Source organism: Mandrillus leucophaeus, unplaced genomic scaffold, assembly GCF_000951045.1.
Source record: "Mandrillus leucophaeus isolate KB7577 unplaced genomic scaffold, Mleu.le_1.0 Scaffold147, whole genome shotgun sequence".
Taxonomy (NCBI): domain Eukaryota; kingdom Metazoa; phylum Chordata; class Mammalia; order Primates; family Cercopithecidae; genus Mandrillus; species Mandrillus leucophaeus.
In genome coordinates this window covers 3,789,625-3,814,441 of record NW_012101443.1, presented here as the reverse complement: position 1 = coordinate 3,814,441, position 24,817 = coordinate 3,789,625, and the positions used below count along the sequence as shown (strand labels likewise).

At 41.2% G+C, this 24,817-nt stretch overlaps 1 protein-coding gene across 1 annotated transcript in view; it reads right to left on the bottom strand.

Moving 5' to 3' along the window:
- The window catches only part of EPSTI1 (epithelial stromal interaction 1 (breast)), a 120,935-nt gene that overhangs the window by 72,667 nt on the left and 23,451 nt on the right, over window positions 1-24,817 (bottom strand). The window contains exons 4-6 of the mRNA XM_011974630.1: window positions 21,202-21,275; window positions 20,364-20,447; window positions 10,448-10,521 (exon numbers count right to left, since the gene is read on the bottom strand). Coding sequence (XP_011830020.1) covers window positions 10,448-10,521; window positions 20,364-20,447; window positions 21,202-21,275 — 232 coding nt within the window. The remainder of the gene's footprint in view (window positions 1-10,447; window positions 10,522-20,363; window positions 20,448-21,201; window positions 21,276-24,817) is intronic.

The window sequence follows — 24,817 nt, the reverse complement described above, 5'->3', positions numbered from 1 at the left end:
ACTGGATTAAGAAAATGTGGCACATATACACCATGGAATACTATGCAGCCATAAAAAAGGATGAGTTCATGTCCTTTGTAGGGACATGGATGAAATCATCTTTCTGAGCAAACCATCATTCTGAGCAAACTGTCGCAAGGACAGAAAACCAAACACCGCATGTTCTCACTCATAGGTGGGAGTTGAACAATGAGAATACTTGGACACAGGGTGGGAAACACCACACACTAGCGCCTGTTGTGGTGTGGGTGTGGGGGGAGGGATAGCATTAGGAGATATACCTAATGTAAATGACAAGTTAATGGGTGCAGCACACCAACATGGCACAAGTATACATATGTAACAAACCTGCACATTGTGCACATGGACCCTAGAACTTAAAGTATAATAATAATAATAAAGAAAAAAGAATGTAATCACATCTTTCTTGAGATAAAAGTTTCATAGAAGACAAAAATGGACACAGGCCTCTAGATAAATGTATTGGCAGCCTTCCGATTAAAATACAGCATTCCCTTAATGCTCAATTTAAAATGAAACATAAAGCAACAGAGTATATTAAGCATAATGTTTCTAGGAAAATTATCAGGTCTACATTAAAATATTAGCAAGAAGGTATGTTTCTATTTAATTACTTCATGTATTCCTGTAATACGACCAAAAGAGATACAGCTACCTCAATGGCTAGCATCAAAATGTAAATATGAACACATCTGCATGCGTCCCTCCCTTTTTATTTCGTTCTACCCCTCTGCTGCCAACTTAAAGAACAAGCCCTGACCTACACTGCTCAGAAGTGGTTTAACAATTCCATGTCCAACATGCATCTTTTTTAATCAATTATAACCAAAAAAAAAAAAATGTACAAATTGGCTAATTCACTAGCTCTACTTTTTATCATACGTTGTTACCTCAGGACATCTATAAAGCTTAGACATTGCAAAATAATTAACTTGGTTCACAACAAACACAGGCACTTTACTAAAAATGCACATATAGACCTATGGTTATAATCCAAGACAGTCTTCTATATATGGAGATACTAGCAAAAGCCCTGTCTTTCACCCTCTTCCACCATTCTAGTGACTAATACAGAACGACGTCTAGCTCCAAGAGGCAGGTTAACAAAGGTCACTCCCAGAAGACAGGACTTCCTAAAAACTAACAAAAGGACATTTGAAAAGGAATTATTTTACTACCTCTACCTTTAACAAACTTTTAGCATTAGGACTTGTTTATCCTTTGATACACACCAATATTAATTAAAATGCACATGTACAACAATGGTTAGATAATCTGAACTAATCTAACTCACAGCCTCTCTCAGCATACTTGCTCCTCCCTGCACCTGCCACCATCCAATGAACAGTCAGCACACTCTCCAAAATACCAAGCTCAATGACACTGTTCCCAAATGCAACCACTCCTGTGAAATAACAACAACAAAAAATACCTAATGGGTGTTACTTTTGTCTTCTACTTTTAACGTGTTGTGCCTTTTTAAACATCTCGAATGACTAGCTATTTTAAATAGGACTTTAGTTTTCCACTGTAGAGACTAGATATGAAATAAGAACCCATTTGTCCAGTATGTACACAATACATAAAGTATAGCAAAGTTAAATGACATGTACATATCATGCAGGGTGATGGATTAGCTGAAATTTTCTAGTATGTACTAGCAAAGCAAAACACCTTTTGCAACTTCTTCCCTCCCAGCTCCCTCAACCCAACAGACAAGTACTGAGAGTAGTATACTGTTCACAGAGGTGGTTTAACAATTCCACTTCTGAAGACAGTATTTCTCATTTGTTTTTAAAAGCTATTTACAGGCCGGGCGCGGTGGCTCAAGCCTGTAATCCCAGCACTTTGGGAGGCCGAGACGGGCGGATCACGAGGTCAGGAGATCGAGACCATCCTGGCTAACACGGTGAAACCCCATCTCTACTAAAAAAAAAAAATACAAAAAACTAGCCAGGCGAGGTGGTGGGTGCCTGTAGTCCCAGCTACTTGGGAGGCTGAGGCAGGAGAATGGCGTGAACCCGGGAGGCGGATCTTGCAGTGAGCTGAGATCCGGCCACTGCACTCCAGCCTGGGCGACAGAGCGAGACTCCGTCTCAGTAACAAAAAAATAATAATAAAATAAAACCTATTTACAAAAAGCATTATTCTAGTAGTCCTACTTTTGAACATACCACACACTTCTAAGTATACAGAAAGACTAGATATTTCATATAAGAATTATCCAATATGTACACGGCACTGCTGAATAAAATTGTACACACATAACAATGATTAGAATCTCAGGCATCTTCTAAATATGACCATTTGGGCCTTGAACCATTCCCTCCTTACTTCCTTCCCTCTGCCTTCAATGCTGTTGACAAGTATAGGCCATGTATAATGCTTAGAGATGGTTGAACAAATTCATATCCAGAAGTGACTTACAGAAGACAAGCTTTCCTATGAATCTCAAAACAAAGTATATGGAATATACTGGTTTTACCAGGTACTTTCTCATGTACTGGCACCTCTTTAGATGTTGCAAAATTAGGACTCATTTGTCCATTATATACCCTATACACATAGCAAAACGAAACACACTAAACATACAGAAAATGGTGCTGAAAATATCCAAATATAAACACTAGCATTTTACCTTTTGCAATTCCTTCCTTCCCACCTGCCCTAAAACACTGTACAAGTATGGATAGTAGTATACTGCTCAGAGATGATTTATCAATTCATTTACAAAAGAAGATATTTCCTATCCATTGTAGCAAAAATATATTTAAAAAGCAATGTGTTACTACTTCTTAACATTTAACTGGCACTTCTAAACATCTAGATAGCCTAAATATTTTAGATAAGGGGTTAATTTGTCTACTACATATACAGTAGTCTTGAATAAACTGCACACATATAAGGATAGTTATCATTTGAAAATGCTTTCAAACTATGAACATTCTGGACCAGAACTCTTTCCTTCCCCATCGACTCAATAATGCTCAAATTTTCCAAAGACAGTATTTCCTAGGAATTGTAAAACAAAATGTATACAATATATTAGTCTACAAACTCTACTTTTGTCATACACAGGCAACCTCTTTAACATCTAGAAGGACTAGATGTTATAAATTAGGACTCGGTTGTACTTTATATCAGGGGTTCCGAACCCCTGGGCCAGATGGGTACTGGTCTGTGGCCTGTTAGGAACTAGGCCCACAGCAGGAGTGAGTGGGCAGTACCACCTGAGCGCCACCTCCTGTCAGAACAGCAGTGGTATTATAATCTCATAGGACCAGAAACCCTTTGTGAACTGCGCATGTGAAGGATCTGGGTTACATCTCCTTATGAGAATCCAACGAATGCCTGATGATCTGAGGTGGAACAGTTTCATCCCAAAACCATCCCCCTTGCCCCATTCACGGAAAAATTGCCTTCCACAAAGCCAGTTCCCTGGTCCAAAAAGGTTGGGGACCACTGCTTTATATACACTGTAAACACAGGTAAGTAAAACAACACTCACAGACATAAGGGACAATGGTTACTCTTGCCTCACTATGGGCACATGGGCACCGAGCTCTTTCCACCTCCACCTCCTCCCTCCTCCCCTGAAACACAACGTTGTATTACTGAAGAGGTGGTTTGGCCAGTCCCCACTAAAAACATTTCATATGAATGTCAACAAAAAGATGTTCACAAAATGTGTTATTTTACTACCTGTACTTTTAACACATATCAGGCACTTCAGAACATCCAGAATAAAACCCAGACATTTCCAAACAAAAGTAAAAAAAAGTACTTAATATTGTCAACCATGTATACAGTAGTGAGGAATAAAATACACACACAAAGCGATGGTTAAAATATGAAAATGTCTCCTAAATATGATCATTCTGGCACGGAGCCTTCTCCTCCTTCTCAGGTCTTCCACCCCAAGTCCTCTTACCCACTGAACAAATGTGGACATGTCATCCTGATGTCACTTGCAGAGGTGGTCTCACAAATCCATTTCAAAAAGTCATTCCAGAAGACATTTTCTATGATTTTTTTAAGAAGTGAGCATTTGCAAGATGTGTGATTTTATGACTCTTTTATCGTAATTTAGCAAAACCTCTTTACATCTAGAAGGGCTAGATGTAGCAAGCGTTCTTTTAAAAGTTTGGGGAGGTCAGTTGAGAGCAGTTTTTCCTATTACATACACAGGTCTTCTATACAGGGCCAGTACATCTCTCCAAAGACCAGTGGGCCCTTCCAGTTGCCCAAATGTGGCTTATTATCCTACCATTTCTCTTCTGATATGAAGGTATGGTAGATGGGAGATCAACCCTGCCTGGTAGATTCTAGCAGTTTCTTCCATCAGGGTTCTGCTCACCTTCTGGACCACTAAGGCCTTGCTTGGTCCATTGTCATCAAGAATGAGGCAGGCCTCACCCAACTGGGACAGAGTGGTCACCCCAGGCCTCGGTCGTGCAGGGTTCTAGGCCTACAGAGGTGGCGGTGTCGGGTCCATCTGCAGACCTGCCTTCCAGGCCTCACCCCACAGCGCTCTCCACGGTGTTCCCACAGCTGCCAGGCTTCCCACCCCACACACCAGTGCCACCCAAAGGGGCTGCATCCTGAAGGCTTCATCTAGGCCAGGCGGGGTTAGGCCAGGAGGCCCAGCAGCCAGCTGGGTCTGGGCTGACCAGAGGCGGCTGCCTGATGGTCAAAGAGGTGGAGTGGAGAGAGGGGTCCTTCTCTGCATCAAGGCCTGGGCCCTGCTGGTGCACAGCCATGGCAAGGGCTCCAGGTGCCTGCAGGGCAGAGGTTCGCTTGTCCTTGGACCCCAGCTTTCCTGGGAGGGCCATGGAGGAAGTGGCCATGCTCCGATTCTCACCAAGCTCTCTGCAGGAACTCCAGAGTGGCTTCTTTTTTTCTTTTTATCGGCGAGACAAGGTCTCGCTCTGTTGTTCAGGCTGGAGTGCAGTGGCATGATCATAGCTCACTGTAACCTCAAATTCCTGGCCTCAAGCGATCCTCCCACCTCAGCTTCCCAAGAAGATGGGACTACAGGCATGCACCACCACCCCCAGCAAATTTTTGTATTTTTTGTAGAGATGAGGTCTCCCTACGTTGCCCAAGCTGGTCTCGAACTCCTGACCTCAGGTAATCCACCCATGTTGGCCTTCCAAAGTGTTGGGATTACAGGCATGAGCCACAGCACTCAGCCTCATAGCAGCTTCTTATTACTCTATTTGATTAAAAGAACAAAGCACTTTGTATTTTTAAACCATATGAATATATAATCTGTTACATTTAATGTGTAAACAAAAAATAAAATCCCAAGCGCCCCCAACAGACTGAATGGATCCCCTTGTAACCAAGTGAATTCCAGAAAGAAAAACTAAAAGAGAAACTAAATTCCAAGTTCTAAATGCTCCCTCCCTTTTGGAGTTTAGGCACAACTAACCAGTACATTAAAATAGACATCACAGACTGCCCTAACAGGCTCTTTGTGGCAATAAGATACCAAATTCCAGCCTGACTCTGGTACAGCATCACATGACAGAGAGCAGACTCTGAAGGAAATAAAAATATTTTACCCCAAAATATATTTCTTTGACATATTTTGAAATGGCCCTGTAAAGCTGTCTTTTGTGGGGTAAATTTGCATCTATAGAGACACTCTTACCCCTTCCAGGTCTTTCCCAGATCAAGGAGAGATAAGTGAGAATCTGTTATTTTTAAGGGTTGAAAAGAGAGGCTTTGAGCCAGGCACGTGGCTCATGCCTGTAATCCCAGCACTTTGGGCGGCCTAGGCAGGTGGATCACAAGAGGTCAGGAGTTCAAGACCAGTCTGGCCAATATGGTGAAACCCCATCTCTACTAAAAATACAAAAAATTAGCTGGGCATTGTAGTGCATGCCTATAGCCCCAACTACTTGGGAGGCTGAGGTGGGAGAAATCACCTAAACCCAGGAGGCAGAAGCTGCAGTGAGCTGAGATTGAGCCACTGCACTCCAGCCTGGGCAACAGAATGAGACTCCATCTCAAAAAAAAAAACAGAAGAGAGAGACCTTTCTTTTTTGGTCATCAAGTGGTTATTAGACATGAATTTTAAATTGTTAATGTTTAAAATGTAGCCAATTCTTACATCTCCAGAAAATTCTTAAAAGAACACTTTTTCCTAATACCCACACACAAAATGCATCTGTCCTGCTTCACTCCTTTTCCTACCCTAGCTGGTTAAATAGGCTCAAAATTCAAACCTGTCTTAATACTCATCCAAAAAAACACAATTGGAAAGATGACTACACCCCACCACCACCAACAACAAATTACCAATTAACATTTAAAATGCTGAGATTTATTTTACCCCATGTTTTAAAGAACCGAAATCATAAAATCCTATGATTATTTTTTTAAAAAGGCTTATCAACGGTTACTTCACATCTTCTACCTAATAGAAAAGTCCACCCAAAGGTATCACACATGAATTTTTATAAGTAGTAAATAATTACAGAGACTAAAAATAACCTTGAAACTTAGACCAAGGCTAACGGACGATTTCTACCCTGTTTTCAGGCTCAAGAATCCTAAAACGAATTCTAAATTGTGAAATTGGAGTCTGTCCCCAGCCAGAGTAGCAGACTTAATGCACCATTCATCTGTTCTGCTCTCAGCCGCTCACTGAAACAGTCACAGTCATTTGATTTTTAGGGAAAAGACAGTACTGCAAAAGTACATTCCAGAGGTCCTTCCATAAAAACCATCCTGTGTGCTCCATCTGCATGTGCAATCTGCTTGTGTATTTTCAGCCAGCTTGCACGGGCAGATTAATGCGTACAATTAGAAAGCAACCTCACAGGCATTCGATAAACTGCCTTCATTATTACACTCAGGAGAGTCCCTTTGGATGTCAATAAAAGCCTAGTTTTCTGCCTGTTAGCTAAATAATTGACAACACTAAAAATAATCAGAAGCAAATGAACGAAGTCAAGAACAAGGTGTTAAGAAAGAGCACATTAAGATTCTCATGGTGGTGCCCCAGGTCGCTATCATGAGCTTTCTCTCCAGCAACTTGGATTTACAATCCGCTCAAGTCCATGGTTGCCCTCTCTACAGAAAACAGTATCATTCCTGGTCTGCTGTGAGAATCACACATTGCAGCATGGTGAAGCTAGCAAAGTACTGACTGGTTTGAAAGAATTCCTTATGTACGTTTCTATTTTGTATTCCTTCGTTTGACAGTTTCAGGAGAAACTAATTTGGGAGGTGGGGGTAGGCAGTCTGGTTGGTCTGGCAAAACCTTTGATGTTAAAAATCCAAAGAGCTGGCTGGCCGCAATGGCTCACACTTGTAATCCCAGCTCTTTGGGAGGCCAAGGCAAGTGGATCACTGGAGGTCAGGAGTTTGAGACTACCCTGGCCAACATGGTGAAACCCCGTCTCTAGTAAAAATACAAAAATTCACCAGGTATGGTGGCATGTGCTTGTAATCCCAGCTACTTGGGAGGCTGAGGCAGGAGAATCGCTTGAACCCGGGAGGCGGAGGTCGCAGTGAGCCGAGATTGAGCCATTGCACTCCAGCCTGAGCAACAGAGCGAGACTCCGTTTCAAAAAAAAAAAAATCCAAAGAGCTTTCCTAGACTTTTTTTTCCCACCATAAACTGATTCTAAGAAGGTATGACAAAGACTTGTCATATAGAGGATCCATCTTTTCTAAATCTCTTTTATGTTTCTAACTATACAATTGCTGCTTATTTCATGAGCTATTGGTCTTTTAATTTCAAAAGTAATTCAAAACACAATACTCCTTCAAACAAGAACCTCACGCATATACCTCTTCTCGTGTTTCTCAATAGGCTTTAAAAATCAATTTGAGATCCTTCTCGCTTTTAGCCAACCTCTCTTTTTCCTGGTTACCTGGGACTTTTACAACAAGCAGAAGAAAGAGCAAGAGTGAAATGTGCGTGTAATTGAATTCAGCTCCACTGATAGTAGGCCGGGTGGCTGAGGGCAAAGTTTTTTTTTTCTTTACAGAAAAAAGAGTGATTGATCTTCTGTATTTAGTTGTTTTACTAAGACTCAAGAAGCTAGAACTATAAAAGAAAGGAGGTTGGACGCACAACTTCTAAAGTCTTTTAAAACTTCAAGAATCTCTTATCCTTTACTTTGCCGTATTTAGAACTCTCCAGAGAATGAACCCATTCAACTATCCAGTCCTGTGCCCAAGGCCCCTCACTGTTAAGTAGGTCTTCCCTCTTCTGATGTAAAACTAGTATGCCATAGGACAATGACATTTGTTCTCATTTGTGACTCTAGGCTACCAAAGTTGAGAGGTGAAGCCAGCTGGACTTCTGGGTCTGATGGGGACTTGGAGAACTTTTCTGTCTTACCAGAGGATTATAAAATGCACCAATCAGCACTCTGTAGCTAGGACTGTAAAACACACCAATCAGTGCTCTGTGGCCAGCTAGAGGTTTGTAAAATGCTCCAATCAGTGGTCTGTAAAAACACACCCATCAGTGTTCTGTGGCTAGCTAAAGGTTTGTAAAATGCACCAATCAGCACTCTGTAAAATGGACCAATCAGCACCTGTAAAATGGACCAATCAGCAGGACATGGACAGGGACAAATAAGGGAATAAAAATTGGCCACCCCAGCCAGCAGTGGCAACCTGCTTAGGTCCCCTTCCACACTGTGGAAGCTTTGTTCTTTCGCTCTCCACAATAAATCTTGCTGCTGCTCACTCTCTGGGTCTGTGCCACCTTTAAGAGCTGTAACACTCACCACAAAGGTCTGCGGCTTCATTCCTGAAGTGAGCAAGTCCAAGAACCCACCGGAAGGAATCAACTTCGGACACAAAGCCACCAGCCCAGCCCCTAATCTCTCTCACCTCTTCAGGCTGAGTCTTGAAATAAATTCTCATTCATTCTCTACCCATGAGAGGAGAGGCAATGATACATTCACAGCGGTCATCTGGTGCCTTCCTCCCACCATATCTCCGCAAGACAGACAGTTTCTCCTGGTGCTTAGCTCCTTAGTTTCCCACTAGCTCCTCACTCAAATGCCTTCCTTAGAAGAAGAGTGGAGAGAGACAGGCTAAGGATTCTGTGATGAAAATTAGAGTGAGGCTCCTTTTTAGCTGAGGAGGATGACATCACTTACCAACACTTTCATCCTACCCAATCCCATCTCCCATCTATTTTCTGGCCTGGGTAGCAGAAACACAGTATCTAACTTGTTAAGGAGCAAGCAGCGGGTTGAGAAACTTCTCTTCCATTCCTGCCTCTGAATCTTAAAGCAAGAAAGGGCTGCTTATGATAGAGGCAGGATAATTTTAGTGGCGTGAGAAATCAGAGGATACTGTGCTGAGGAGGAGGAATATGTTGGAGGGTGTCACAAATACGCTCACCCCGACATGTGAGTGATCTTAAATTCTGCAAACAAGGAACAACAATGGAGCGAGAGATCAGGAGGCAGGCAGTGAATATTTCATATGACAGTGGAGCGCCCACTACTGGGTCTGGTGGGACCAGAAATTCATGTACAGCCTCCATAAAATAGAAGTTATATGAGCCTACTCAACAAGGGCCTCTGTAAGAAGGATCGTTTCAAGTGCCTGTAATAGGAAGTTTTATGTCATTTACATATTTTATGTAATTCTTGCAAATGGCCTATAAGATAGATACGATCTCTATTTAAGAAAAAAAAAACAAAGAACGCTGACATTCGAAGAGTTTTAGTGGGAGCTAGGACTTTGAACCCAGATCTGCTTGGTTCTATTTCTACCACATTTAGAATTAATGTAGGGCCAGAAATAGGATTCTTTGGTTTTGTCTTTTAATCAGTGTGCAGGTAACCTGGCTACCAAGAGTTAGTACATGAGCGTATCCTTCAAGCCTACATAACAAAGTAGATTGCATTATAAAGCACGTAGTAGTTGCCCCGTATCTATTAGCTGCTGTTGTTCACAAATCATACTGCAAATTACCTTGGTGTATGACCACCAGTGGAGAGTTTTGCCAATAACTACTAAATGACTTCTCAATTCTTGTCTAGAAAAAAATACAGGTGTATAACAGCCCTCAGTCCATTAGATAAATCCCTGGTCAGTTTAGATTCTGCTTAGGCACTTCAGTGCAAACACTCTGTTCCTTATATTGGTATCCTGGAAGTCAACATAAGCAGAAGTACCTTGGATCACCAAAGGATCAAGTCTTCCAAGTCATTTATAATGGAGAATTTCTCAAATTTAGTGTTATTGACTACTCAAGGATACTTTGGTGAGTAGACATGACTCCCACCTTACTTACATGGTGACAGAGTTCAATGACATAATTAATATAACAGCCAATAACCCAATACCAGGTGTTTTGACAAGTGACCATCACCTGAATTTAAAACCTGTATGAACAATCTGCCTATAAAGGCACAAAGTTCTGGAAACATTAACTTACTATTGTTGATGCTCTCTAAATGCTTCTCTCCTAAGGTTTTCTTGAAGTCTTTTTTTCTCCTCCAGTTTATTGCTCTGAAATTGCAAATATCAAAACATAACTTATTAAAGATGCTTTAAGCAGAGCCATGATGCTAAAGTTACCCAAGGTCCAAAATCCTAAGGTTCAAGCAGCCTTGATAGTCTAATACAGTATCCTGCCAGAGGCTCCAAGATGGTATTCCCTGTCAGACCCACGGGCACTGGACTGAAAGCCAGGAGCTCCAAGTTCTTTCCACAGCTCCCCTCTCCCAACTTGATTGGTATAATCACAGAACCAGTATTTTGTGTTTTTATTCTTTAGTTCAAATGATAGCAACATTTATTTTTTAAGCAGTGCTTTCAAAATGTTTTAATGAAAACATGAAATTTCCATACCAAGTATGTTAAAATTATAATAAATGGTTAAATAGCTCATACAAAATTTATATATACACCCAAATTCTACTAAAGTATTCAGGAAGAGATTTTCAATAAGACAACCCAACTCCCTTCTGACTTAGAATCAGATACTTAAAGCTGTTGAGGGACTGAACAGCACATGTCATAAAAGAAGCCATCCACTTGAATAGAAAATAGTTTTTTTTTTTTTTTTTTTAATTAGCTGTTTGGAGAGCCTGGAGATAAAGGGCTTCATATTTGATATTTCTGTCACCATGGCTCTGGCATATTTTAATCCAATTTAAATAACCCAGGAACATTTGCTTTTTGCTCACCATGACACACTGTCATTTTTTAACTTGCTATGACCTATGAAAAACAAGTAAAATTCCTAGACAACAAATTTAATGGGGAGTTGAAACACATTCTACTATCCAGGAGGATCATGAAGTTTTAAATGAATCCAAGAGAGACAGTAAGCAGCTGGATTTACTTTAATAAAAAAATTGGATTTGCCCAGAACAGGACCTGTGAAAGGAGAAAAATGGAAATCATCACTTTCAAGCCCAAACATAAGTCTGGCTCCATCTTTCAAAGACAGGAAAAACCTGCTTGTATTGTTCATTTCCATGAAAGTCTTCATTCACTTAAAACTAATTACTAGTCCCATTTTGAAAGGCAAAATGGATGATTTCGGTTTCAGAAAAAAAACTAAAGGAAATTTACTACAGTCCAAGAGAATCAGTTATAAGGCAAGCAACTGGATTATTAATGAAACACAGAATTCTAGGAGGCAAACTAATGGAAAATTATAAAAGCAAATAAACATGATTCTAGTCTAGGAAAAAATCCTGACTCATGAGCACAAAAGTGTTCAATGGTGATGAGTTCCCTGCCCTCCAGGGTGGGGACTGGGGGGGTTGCGGTGGATCTCAAAGGGTGAAAGACAGCAAACAAGCAGTAAGTGTTGATTAAACCAGTATTCAGAAAGCTACTCAGAGAACAGTGAGAAAGCCACAAAAACAGCTAGAGACAAAAGGCTGGATTCCTTTAGCTAGGTCAGAAATTAAGACCACTGGTTTTAACCTTTTCACTAATAGATTCCAACTCACAGTCACATAGTAGCTAAATTGTATCCAACAAAAGTCTACTTATGGCTGGGCACAGTGACTCATGCCTATAATCCCAGCTCTTTCGGAGGCTGAGGCGGGCAGATCACCTGAGGTCAGGAGTTTGAGACCAGTGTGGCCAACATGGTGAAACCTCATCTCTGCTAAAAATATAAAAATTAGCCAGTCATAGTGGCAGGCACCTGTGATCCAAGCTACTCGGGAGGCTGAGGTAGGAGAATCACTTGAACCCGGGAGGCGGAGGTTGCAGTGAGCCGAGATCAGCCACTGCACTCCAGCCTGGGCGACAAGAACAAAACTTCACCTCAAAAAAAAAAAAAGGCCGGGCTTGGTGGCTCACGCCTGTAATCCCAGCACTGTGGGAGGCCGAGGCGGGCGGATCACAAGGTCAGGAGATCGAGACCATCCTGGCTAACATGGTGAAACCCCGTCTCTAGTAAAAATACAAAAAATTAGCCGGACATGATGGTGGGCGCCTGTAGTCCCAGCTGCTCGGGAGGCTGAGGCAGGAGAATGGCGTGAACGGAGCTTGCAGTGAGCCGAGATAGTGCCACTGCACTCCAGTCTGGGTGACAGAGCAAGAGTCCATCTCAAAAAAAAAAAAAAAGGTCTGTTTATGCCTCAGAAGTTAATAGTTGATGGAGAAGTATTTTGGGGGGGAAAAAAGTAGTAGTAGTAGTATTTCTGGAGTAGTTGAAAAATTATATTCAATCCCTATTCATATCAAATGCCTGTTATATGCTTGGTACCATGTTAGATGCTGGGAATACAGCTACGAACAGAGCAGTGCCCATTCTGGAAAATGTTACAGCCTCGTTGGGGACACAGACAAGAAAGCAATGATGGCAGTGTGCTAAACACATTAGGGGAGAGCAGTCTGCAAATAACATAGTAAGAATGTAGAAAAAGCACTTAAATGGATTGTCAGGAAATGCTTTCAAAAGTTCCACACTCACTCAGTGCCTACTTAGTGTTAGACTCCATCCTGAGCACGAGAGCCAAGAAGTTGAATAACACTGGGAATATGGTTTCTAACTTCCGGTAAGCTGCATGTTACAAGGGTGCGTCCTTCTATGGAGAGTAGACTCACAGCTTTCTTCATATTCCCCAAAGAACTGATGACTAAATAAAAGGATAAATGCCATGGATCTAATGAGAGATAGAAATTCTAAATCCAACCTAATCTTAAGCAAGAGTGTTACAGGAGGAGGAGAAGGTAGGAACAGGGTTACTACACTCCATTATATGGGTTGTTCAGCCCAGGGGGTCCCAGCAGGTGGGAGGGGGGTAGGAAAGGAAAGATAGAGCCACTGTTCACCTCACCAAGATTTGTACTGCAGCATATGGCTGCTTTAGCACAGAGGAGGTATGTTTTTCTGTGTCATACAAAGACACTATCTATCAGCAGTCTGAGCACCCACAGAATTGACTGCCTGAATGCAGAATTGGTCTCTAATTTGCACAAAGACAACCATGGGCTGGTAGTAACCCCGGACAGGAAAGGGGCATTCCCAGAACTTACATTTTTTTTCTTTTTTCTTTGAGGCGGAGTCTCACTCTGCCGCCCAGGCTGGAGTGCAGTGGCGCAATCTCGGCTCACTGCAAGCTCCGCCTCCCAGATTGCCGCCATTCTCCTGTCTCAGGCTCCTGAGTAGCTGGGACTACAGGCGCCCGCCACCGCGCCCGGCTAATTTTTTGTATTTTTAGTAGAGACGGGGTTTCACCGTGGTCTCGATCTCCTGACCTTGTGATCCGCCCGCCTTGGCCTCCCAAAGTGCCCGGATTACAGGCATGAGCCACTGCGCCCAGCCCAGAACTTACATTTTTAATATACAAAGGCACAAGAGAATATGTCAGCTCAAGGAAATCCAAGAAACTCATGGATAAATTGAACAATGTTTATAGAAAGAAGTAGAAGATAAGGTTGAGAAAGTAAGAAGGAATAATTATATAGGAACGTATATGCCAAGCAAAGGAGTATGGACTTTCTGAAACCCAACAGTAAGCCATTATATTAAGCAGGAAAGGAAGTGGCTCACTCTTATAACAACATGGAGGTTAAACTGCAGCAAGGGCCACAAATACACCAGAACCCCTGGGGTGATTCTCACAGTAATCTAGGCCATAAATTATGAGCCCCAAGTTAAGTCAGCAGGTATAGGGGACAGAGAAGAAAGGACAGTCTTGAGAAAAACTTAAGGGACAGAAATAATAGGAAGTATGACGATATGGATATTGGACGAGTAAGAAAAGGAGGAAGAGTCTAAGATTACTATCATTTAAGAGCATCAGAATGAACTTATGAGTTCGATTTTGAATTTATTGGATTTGAGGTATATTTGTGGAATATTTAGGGAGAAATATCAAGCATGCGGTAAAATATATGGTTCTGGAATTTAGAAATATGGTCTGGCCTGAAGATACGGACTGCAGAAATCAGCACAAACAATAACTAAATCCTCAAATGTGGAATTTTTCACCTAAGGAGAGGGGCCTAGGCCCAGCAGTATCAGAGGAGACCAAGGGATGGGATCTGGTAAGCATCAACAGTGGAAAAATGAGTAGAAGAAAAGGTTCCCAGGGACGTTCAGGAGGGTGGAATTTGAAGGACAGAGTACTTATAATCATTAATATTAAATTTTAATTTTATTTGTGTATTTATTTGAGACAGGGTCTTGCTTTATCACCCAGGCTACAGTGCAGTGGTGCCATCTGGGCTCACTGCAATCTCTGCCTCCCAGGTTCAAGTGATTCTCATGCCTCGGCCTTCTGAGTAATTGGGATTATAGGTACGTACCACCACACCTGGCTAATATATGTGTTTTTGTAGAGATGTAGAGATGGAGTCTCGCCATGTTTCCCAGGCTGGTCTTGAACTCCTGGGATTAAGCAATTGGCCTGCCTTGGCTTCCCAAAGTGCTGGGATTGCAGGCATGAGCCACTGCACCCAGTCTTAATATTTAGTTTTACACAAAGCAAAAATAAGTGAGGAATTTAAGAATCTTTCCTGGGTTCTTTTCTTTCTTTCTTTTTAAGAGCCGGGGTTTCACCATGTTGCCCAGGCTGGTCTCAAAGTCCTGGGCTCAAGCAATCCTTCCTTCTTGGCCTCCCACTGTCCTGGGATTATAGGCATGAACCACTCTGCCCAGCTGGATTTTTCAATTAAGAACACCATTGGTGATCTTAGTTAGATTAGAACCAGAGAAGCATTAGAAAGAAAAGCCAAACTCAGCCTACCAACAAATGAGGAATCAGAGAAGGAAAGGAATCAGAGAAGGTAAATTCTTAAGCTAGCTGAGCCATGTATCCCCTGGGGAACTTTTTTTTTTTTAATAGAGATTCTTTGGTTCAGGTGATCGTTAGAGAGTCAGTCCACAGAGTGACATTTGGGAACCAAATGTGGTAGAGGAGTCTTTGAAGAAGTTTGAACCATAATGCTTAGGACAGAGGAGTTGAAAGCAGATCACTACACAGAAAATTTGTTTTTACTGTGAGAGATTTGAGTAAGATTAAATCCTAAGAAAGAAAAACAAAAACAAAACAAACAACAAAACCAGAAAGTGAGAGGAGAAAGGGAGCATAACTGATGGAGAAGCAAGGTCCCTAGGGAGATAGGAGGGAAGATGACGTGGTGAACACAGGTGGAAGAATCTATGGTACCAATGAGGAAAGGGACCTTCTGATTCCTCCTGAGATAGGATGGGGGTAGGTGCAGCAAAGGGAGAGTAAGAAAAGAGAAAAATAAAGATACTTAAGGCCAGTGGCCTTTATTTCCTATGAAGTAAGAGACAAGGTCACGTGCTACAAATGAAAGGAGAGTATAAGAAGAATATAAAGCCAGCAAGAATCTTGGTAATTGGGGTTGGTCCCCAGTTACAATGCAAAGAAAAAAAAATGCTGGGCATTGGGCATTGTGAAAGACCCAGCTGAGAAGAAATCTCAGAAATGCGGTGTGGCAAAAGAAAAAACAAAAGTCACATTTGTTTTTCTCTCCAGCAACCTCATTCATGTGGGTTTAGTAGAAATGAAATAATTGAATCCATCCAATTCATGCATAAAAATAATAATACTCTCTATGCCTCCCTTCCAAGAGGTTGATACAATAGATCCAATGAGATAGTGTTAAAGCACTTCTTTACATTTATAATTAGGTTAGGGAACCTTTACTGAGTGCTCACCAAGTGCTAGGTATCGTGCTAAGATCTTTGCATATATTGTATCCTCTAGTCCTGCCAGTCTCATTATTACATTATTATACCCACTTTACAAATAAGGTAAGTGAAGCACAGAGAAGCTATCAGCCTACACTCTTAGTACCACATCTTTATTTCAGAGATATTAACATTACAACATTATGAAGTTAATTAGTGAGATCCTATTACATTTCAACGACCAAAGGTTTAATGCCTCCACCAATTCATCTACAAAGGAATGCATGATGTAGGAACCACATTTCTTGGAAACACTGATGTTCCCTGAAAGTTTTCAGAAATGGAAATGTTTCCCAGTTTATATAAACAACATTGAAATAATTTCCTCAATGTTGAGTTTACCCCTAAAATTTTTCTTAAACTGGTAGCCCTTGCTACTACTTGCTTCCTAGAAATAAGAAAGCAACAAGTGTAATTCCTTAACATGCACTTGTATGCATCTCTGCATCTAATATGCAGAACTTATTTTCTACCAGTTAATTCCTACTTCACCGTATAGCATTAAAACTAACTGTGCTTCTCAGTGTCTGCATAAAACACTGTGACTTCCAGTGCTTCAAATGACTTTGGCAGCCATAGCTTACTGGAAAGAGCAAGGAAAGGTGTTGGAAGTCACTCAGATCATTAGCTGGTTTCCTGAATTCTCTGAGGTTATGATACCAAGAGGTTGGGGGATCAAATGAAGTACAGTTGGGCCTCCTTATCTATGAATTCCATATCTGCTGACTCAACCAACTTCGGATGGAAAATATTCAGGGGATGAGGAATAGATGGTTGCATCTATACTGAATATGTAACACTATTTTCTTGTCATTATTCCCTAAACAATGCAGTATAACAACTATTTACACAGCATTTACATCATATTAGGTATTATAAATAATCTAGAGATGATTTAAAGTATACAGAAGAAGGTACATAGGCTATTGTAAATACTACTCCATTTTATATAGGATTTTGGTATCCATTGTGTTGAGGGGGGGGTGGGGGAGGCAGCAACCAATCTCCCATATTTAAAGGGTGGCTCTATTTGGAAACTATATAATACTGCATATTATCTCAAACATATGTAGATCAAAAGCAGAGTAAGATGAACCTAGGAAATAGACAGAGTCTTTAGAATGGAGTTAGAAGGTTTCATAGTTTAGGTTTGTGGGTATCACGAAAGTATGGGAAAATAAAATTATTATTTATCATGTGATTATGGGGGGAAAATGTGATTTACTCCCATAGCACTAAATTTGGGTGAAATGCTTGCTGTGGGGAGTTAGGAAAATCTGTCTATTTATGCTGAAAGAACCAGTGGCAAAACACTCGCATCTGGTAGACTGCTTTTTTACTCTAATGCTCTAATGTCTTAGAGACATTGTCTCTGCTTTATAGATTTCTTGGATAAGAAATCAATGCATCATTATAAAACCCCACGAGTAGTATTAGTTTCCTATTTCTGCTGTAATAAATTACCACAAAGTTAACAGCTTAAAACAATATACATTTATTATCTCACAGCTCTGGAGGTCAGAAGTACAAAATGGGTCTCAATGGGCTAAAATCAAGGTGCCAGAAAGGCTGTGTTCCTTCTGGAGGCTCAAAGGAAAATAATCAGTTTCCTGGTCTTTTCCAGCTTCTAGAGGCTACCTACATTCCTGGGCTAATGGCCCCTTCCTGCATCTTCAAAGCCAGCAGTGGTGGGCTGAATCTTTCTCCTGGTATCATCTCTTCTTTCTCTAGCTCCCTCTTCCAATTTTAAGGGCCCCTGTGATTATATTGGGCACCTGGATATTGCAGGATACACGCTCTAAGGTCGGTTGATTAGCAACCCTAATTCCACCTGTGACCTTAATCCCCTTACCCATGTAAGGAAACATGTTCCTAGGTTCCACGGATAGAACGTAGACATCTTGGGGTGGAGCATTATTCTGCCAACTACATGAATTATAATCTATTTTTAAATCAATAAATATCAAACACACAATAGGCCAGCTATTTCCCCAAATCTTTGCTCTCCCTAGCCCTCTGAGACTTGGCTTTAGAATGTGGATGGTAGAAGAGGGTAAGAAAATACCTTTTTCATTTAGTGCTAAGCAGTGGTGTGCTGGTCAACATTTAATCAGGTCTAGCAGGTAGGAGGAGGGGAAATTAATCTGTAGCATTTACTGATTTCCACATCATAAATATTTTCCAGCACAGTCGGTTTTAAGCTGACAATGATGAAGCCAAGTAGCTCAAAAAATCCTGAAAATGTCACAATTCTCACAGTACAAGCCAGTACCAGGAAGCTATAGCACATCACTCGAAGTATATATACTGTGACAGACCCTAGTCTAGGGAATGCAAGTTACATTCCTGAACTGAATACAACTGAAGTATACCAGTGCTGTCTCCAAATTTCCCCTTTTACCCATAGGATTAACTCTTCATGGGCCCGCCTGACATGACTGAATACTAAAGAGCTGGTTGACTTTCACACCTTTCTGACTATGAAGGATCAAAGAACATGCACAAATGCTGGCAAGGAATCCAGTCTACTCTTCCCTCACTAAATGCTGCACACAGAGATGATGACCAATCAGAATGAGACCCAATGCCCCCGACTTCTTTTAGGAGAGAAGGAAATGAAGGCAGAAGGGGACCAGCGGCCAGTAGGGGGAAAGTCAGAGACAAAGCTAGAGGCTCTTGGGCGACAGTGGGCTGCTTGGATTCTACGTGGCTCAGAGTTTTCTGGGCAGCAGCCATTTGCCTAGGGAGGAGGGCAGTGTGTTTACAGGCTGATGTCCGTGTGTGTGTTTGCTGTGCATTTTAAAAAATAAGTGCTCCATAAGCACAGCCATTATCACTTCCCTCAGCCATTTCCACACTGGCAATGTGAAATATCTCATTTCTAGATGGCTAATGTTCATTTTTCTTATCTGACACAAGCTACTAACTAGGCTCACATTTAACATGAAAAGCTACAGATTTATCTACAGCAGGGAAGGCTGGGATCATAGTGACAGTGCAGGCCAATGGGCCGGAGAAATCACACCTGTGGAAGAACAAGGATGGGTCACTCCTTCTTTTGCAAGGTCATTTAAATTAATGCTCCTCGAACTTTTATGTGCACAAGAATTACCTGTGGAGCTTGTTAAAATGCAGATTCTGATTCAGTAGGTCTGAGGTAGGGCTAAAGATTCTGCTCTTTTAACAAACTCCCAGATGATGCCAATGTTGCTTGTTCAAGGGCCATATTTTCAGTGGGAAGGGTCTACAGATCAACTCTCTCTCCCCATCTCTCACATCCTGGCAAGTTTATGCCAATAGAATTACAGTTATCATGTTAGGAAAGGGAAAAAAAAAAAACACCACTTTTAGACAATGTTAAAACAGTTTAGGCCAGGCATGGTGGCTCATTCTGTAATCCCAGCACTTTGGGAGGCCATAGCAGGTGGATCCCTTGAGCCCAAGAGTTCGAGACCAGCCTTGGCAACACTGTGAAACCCTGTCTCTACAAAACACACACACACACACACACACACACACACACACAAAAATAGCTACAGTGGTATTAACCTGTAGTCCCAGCTACTCAGGAGGCTGAGGTGGGAGGATTGTCTGACCCCAGGAGACTGAGGCTACAGTGAGCTGTGATCACACCACTGCACTCCAGCCTAGGCAACAGAGTGAGACCTTGTCTCAAAAAAAAAAAAAAAAAGAAAGAAAGCAGTTTCAACTACACACATTTATGAATAGTGTACACTATTGATCCATGAAGAAATTAGCTGTAAATGACCCACATGCCAGCCAGTTATGGGTATTACATGACAACTAATAAGTGACCTCTAGGACAAGAGGTTGTAATGCAATAATTATTAAGGGTCTGCAAGCATCTTCACCCTATTCCTGGTGATGACTTAATGACTGTCTTTGTTCTACCTGAAATACAGACTATGCTCCATAAAGGGAATACCTCCTCTAAAATCACAAGACCTAAGCATGAATCTTCCTTTGAAGGATAAAATGGAAGGAAAAAAATTGGATGAGGAAAAGAAGGGTGGGGAATAGAAACAGAGAGAGAGAAAAAGATGGGTACATTTTTAAAGTCACTGTAATAAAAATCTTCTACAATGAAACTATAATTGTTGATCAGTAAATGTGAACTAACCCTCCTCCTCCTCACCTTCTCTCTCTGAATTGCCTTCATTTTTTGGAGTTCAGCTTCTTCAGCTTCCTTCTTGATTCTTACAGATTCTTCTCTTTTTAGCTAAATTGTATTGAAATTACAGAGAACGAAAACAGTTACCATTTTTCAGTCTGAACCCTGGAACACAAAATTATGATGAAAGGCAAATTACAGTATTGTTTGTGCTATACCTCACCATGATTATAGGTTGTTACTTCAAGCTACTTAGATCACAGAGAATGGCCGGGCTACATCTTCTGCCTGTGAAATTTCTGTCTTTGTGTTTCTTCCTTGGTCTGTCTCTTTTTCAATGTCTCTGTCTTTATCTATCTCTGTCTCTCTCTCTCTCTCTCTCTGTGTGTGTGTGTGTGTGTGTGTGTGTGTGTGTGTGTGTGTGTGTATTGGGGAGGGAAAAGGGAAAATAATTTTTCCTGATTACAAAAGTCAGTGTTCATTGTAAAAATCGCTGGGAATCTTAAATCTTTTTTGTACTACTTCCATAACTGGCATTCAGTAAACAAATCCACATTCTTAGAACCAAAACATTCCAAACATAGTAGACTTTAAACTATAGTTAAACATAGTTAACTTAAATGAGAAAAATAATTCCCTTAATAGAGGGTCTTACTGAGTGATAAAGGGCTTGGGTAAGAACTGAAGGTGTCCATCTCTTCACTTCTCACTTCGTGATAGCTTTGATTTTGAAAGCTGCTGTTTGCAGTTGGTTGGAAGGTTTTATGCTTTTGGTAAAGTTACTGTGTTATTTCATGGTTACTTGAAAGAGCTGGTACTTATATTCCTTACCAAAATTAAACTAAAAGAGATGAATTCTGACCTTTTGCTGGTATTTAGATTGCATCAGCTGGAGTTGTTGCTTCTGTCTGACTTCAGTTTCTGACTGGCTTCCACCTTAGGAAAAAAAAAATCCACAAAGGTGAAACATAAATATTAAGCTGAAATGTCAGCCATTGAGGACTAATTAATACATAATAAATCTGTAACATGAGTTTCCTTAACATTCTCATGCTCTTGGAAATAAGAACATAACCAGTTTTCCTAATAAGACCTTAAAGAAGAAGAATCACTTAGAAGAGAGAGCTGGATAGAAAGAGGAGGCCACATTTTTAAAACAAAAGAGCACTTCACTAAAGTTTTCCAATCACGTAGGTATTAAAGTTTTCACTTGGATTGAAACCATACCTAAAGGTCTGTGCTAAATAGAAGAAATAATGCCTGTCTTGGAAATTGTAGAATATTCTTCCTGCTTGAATATGACCATGCCTGAACCTAGTAAAGACAGTGATCAAAGGTGCTTCTATTGCTTTTCTTCTTCTAACTCTATTGCTTTATGTTCAAGCAGCAAGGCTCAGGAAGCTCTCAGAGGTCTTGCCACTAGACAAGTATGTAGTCTTTATAACCCAGTTTCTAAAAATACAATGGGAATATTCCAGTTAGTAACTGATCCATACTATTTATTGTTCTTTCCTTATATAGTCAAAATAAAAATGTGATGTGAGATGATTTACTTGCTCTCTCTTAAACCTAAAAGAATTTGAGGCAGCTTGACAATCATCTAAGAATTGCTGTTTAGGGAATCCTCACTGTTTATGCAAGCTCGGTGTGCGTATTATAAAGATTCCTTTGAAATAATTCTCTGGTGCTTTGGTCACTAAAAGTGTCAGTTCTCTGAAAGATTCACTCTCATAGAAGATGCATTAAAACAATTTGTGTTCACTATAGATCTTATAATTGAACTGAGAAAGATACCATAGGGACTTTTCTTCTGAGATCCAAAAGATAGGCCTGTTTGGTGTTGGCCTTTTGACTGCTATTGTGGGGAATGGGGGATGTTTCTTTCAAAACAGTGAGGAATGTTGACGCTTTTCTCTAATGTTACAGCAAGTTTTAGTATCTCCTGCAACCATTCCAATATTGTAAGGGGTACAGAAGTAGAGGAGGAGTTGAAAATTCGAAGAAATGGAGGAAGTCAGATGTTTAAGCATTTACAAGTTTTGTTCAAAACTCATCTCAAAGTTTAATACATTCTAGAATTTTCTTCTCTACCCCCAAGCCCCTCCCACACACACATACCTGATTATCCCTAGATAATGCATATAACAGGAAGTCAAAATGAGAATCCTGCTCATTTTCTACTAAGACTTCAAGACAACAGATGCCAAGCACTTCAAATTCCAAAGTGAGGTAATGGCCCCTCAAAGCAGGATCTGCAAGGAGATAACTGAAACCTACCTTGGGGAACCTTAACTAACTTCACCCTATAAAAGAGGTTGGTCAGGCCAAAGGGAGGCAGAAATCTGAGGAAAGATGTCATTCTGCCTCTCTTCTGTGTTTTGAGGAAGGAGAAATCTTCACATCAGATGAGCAGGAGAGGTTTAATGAAAATCAGCTGGAGACCTCAACCTGCATTTTTAAGAGTCTGAGGGTCCTAGTGGATTCATACCTAGAACAGTTAGAGCCTAAAGGTATAAGGCTGTTGTCAGTTGGCCACTGAAATGAGTCCTCAAGAAGAGGTAGCTACATTATAAATGGCCCGTAGTCACAGTTTATGAAAAGAAAGAATGCACAAGTATTCCCTGTACTTTTAATATTATTCTCATGAAAGAGAATGCCAACATAAAGCCATCTAAAGGGACTTGCCTATGAGGGCCATGTCAAGAACAATGGAACCCTAAAAGGAGTCTACCAAGAGCCAACAGTGAGGCCAAGCCCTGCTGACAGGAAAGGAAATCATATCAGGGAAATCCAGGTGGGAGATGGGTGGCAGAGAGTGGAGGATGCTGAAAAACTCGAAGAATCCCAGGAAGGAGAATGAGCAGTCAGCGCAAACCTAGGCTCAAAGAAACCAGGATCACTGCACTACGAACCCCGACCTCTCTTATCTCCACTTCCCGCTTCAACCCTAGAAAGGTCAGAATCTGGGAACAGAACAGTGAATAGAGAAAAGTCCAGCCACACCCTGTTCCACTTGCTAGATTCCTACCTGAAACAGGCCTGGGTTAGAGCAGGGCAGCAGCTCTCATCTCCATTGGTAACAGAATTTTGATCAGTACCTAAGACTGAACATTAATTACTGAAACGAGACTGTTTTAGGCCTAGAATTAGCTAGGTCACTCTACTGTTTGAGAAAGACCAAAAAGCTTTAATTTCTTACAGCATCCAAAAAGCCTGGGAAAGACTGGTCTCACACAGCCAATCTCAGGGGCCAAGTTAGGAGATATTAAAGCTGTTTTCTGATTGTATCCTTCGAGTCTGGCTCATATGCACAAAGGAGGCACTTGAGATTAGCCCTTTTCATGAAATACAGTGGGATGATGATAATATTACTATTACTTCCTCTCATTAAATAATTTCCAAATTAGATTTTTACCTATGTTCTCATGTTCTTGGCGGGGTGGTGCGGGGGGGCGGGTGAGGGAACTGCTCTAAAACTGTTGCAACAGAAAGTGGCCCCTGACACAAGACTTGCTTGTATTAACTAAATCTGTGGACACTGTGTGTTCAACCCTTTACATTTTCAGCTGCTGCTAGAAGAGAAAAAGCAAAGAAAAGATGTGAATGATTCCCATTAGGTGGCATCCCCTCTGAATGATTCAAACACCAGCAAAGGCGGCCCAGACAATTCATCACACTGGCAGCACCTGCTCCAGAGGCCCAGAGGTCTCTATCTGTGGAATAAAAACACAGGTGATGTTTCTCTTCTACCCACCACCGGGTTTCTAGCTCACTCTCATCTTCCTCTTGGAACTGACTCTCCACTCCTTTTCTTCAGATTAACATTTAACTACCATGATTAATATGCTCGTCCTAGCATTTACTCCCATCCTGACTAGTGCTATGACAGGGCATATGCAGCGCCCCAGGTAAGCTTTCTTCAGAGTCAATCATCTAAGAGGCTCTAAATTATTTGGCAATTAAGCCATCACTGTGTTCCCATAGAACTCTGGCATTACAGGTTTGCTACTTGCAGAAAATCAGGAAAAAAAAATGTATATATATACACACACACACACACACACACACACACACACACACACACAAAACGCATTCCACCCAAGCAGCACAATGACCAAACAAACTACAATGGACATTCACAGACAGACATATGCAAGCTGCTAACAGGATCCATAGGGGGCCCCGCCCTCCCGCATTCAGGCAGTGGCTGTGCTTGCTTACCTAGCCGCCTGGGCACCAGGTGAACTGGTTTAGCTCTGTTCTGCTCCTTCCACTTCTCCAGGTTGGCCAGCTCCTGTTCCGCAACTAAGCCAGGTGAGAAATATCAAATCGTCAGTTACTAGACTTCTAAAAGAAAACCAGTCCCTTCGAAGCATAAGAAACAACTATTAGAAGGCAATTAACTACATATGACCATGAGTGAACAAGACTTCCAGGTTAGAAACACAATATTCAGCCCTGACCCCTATGTGTCACCC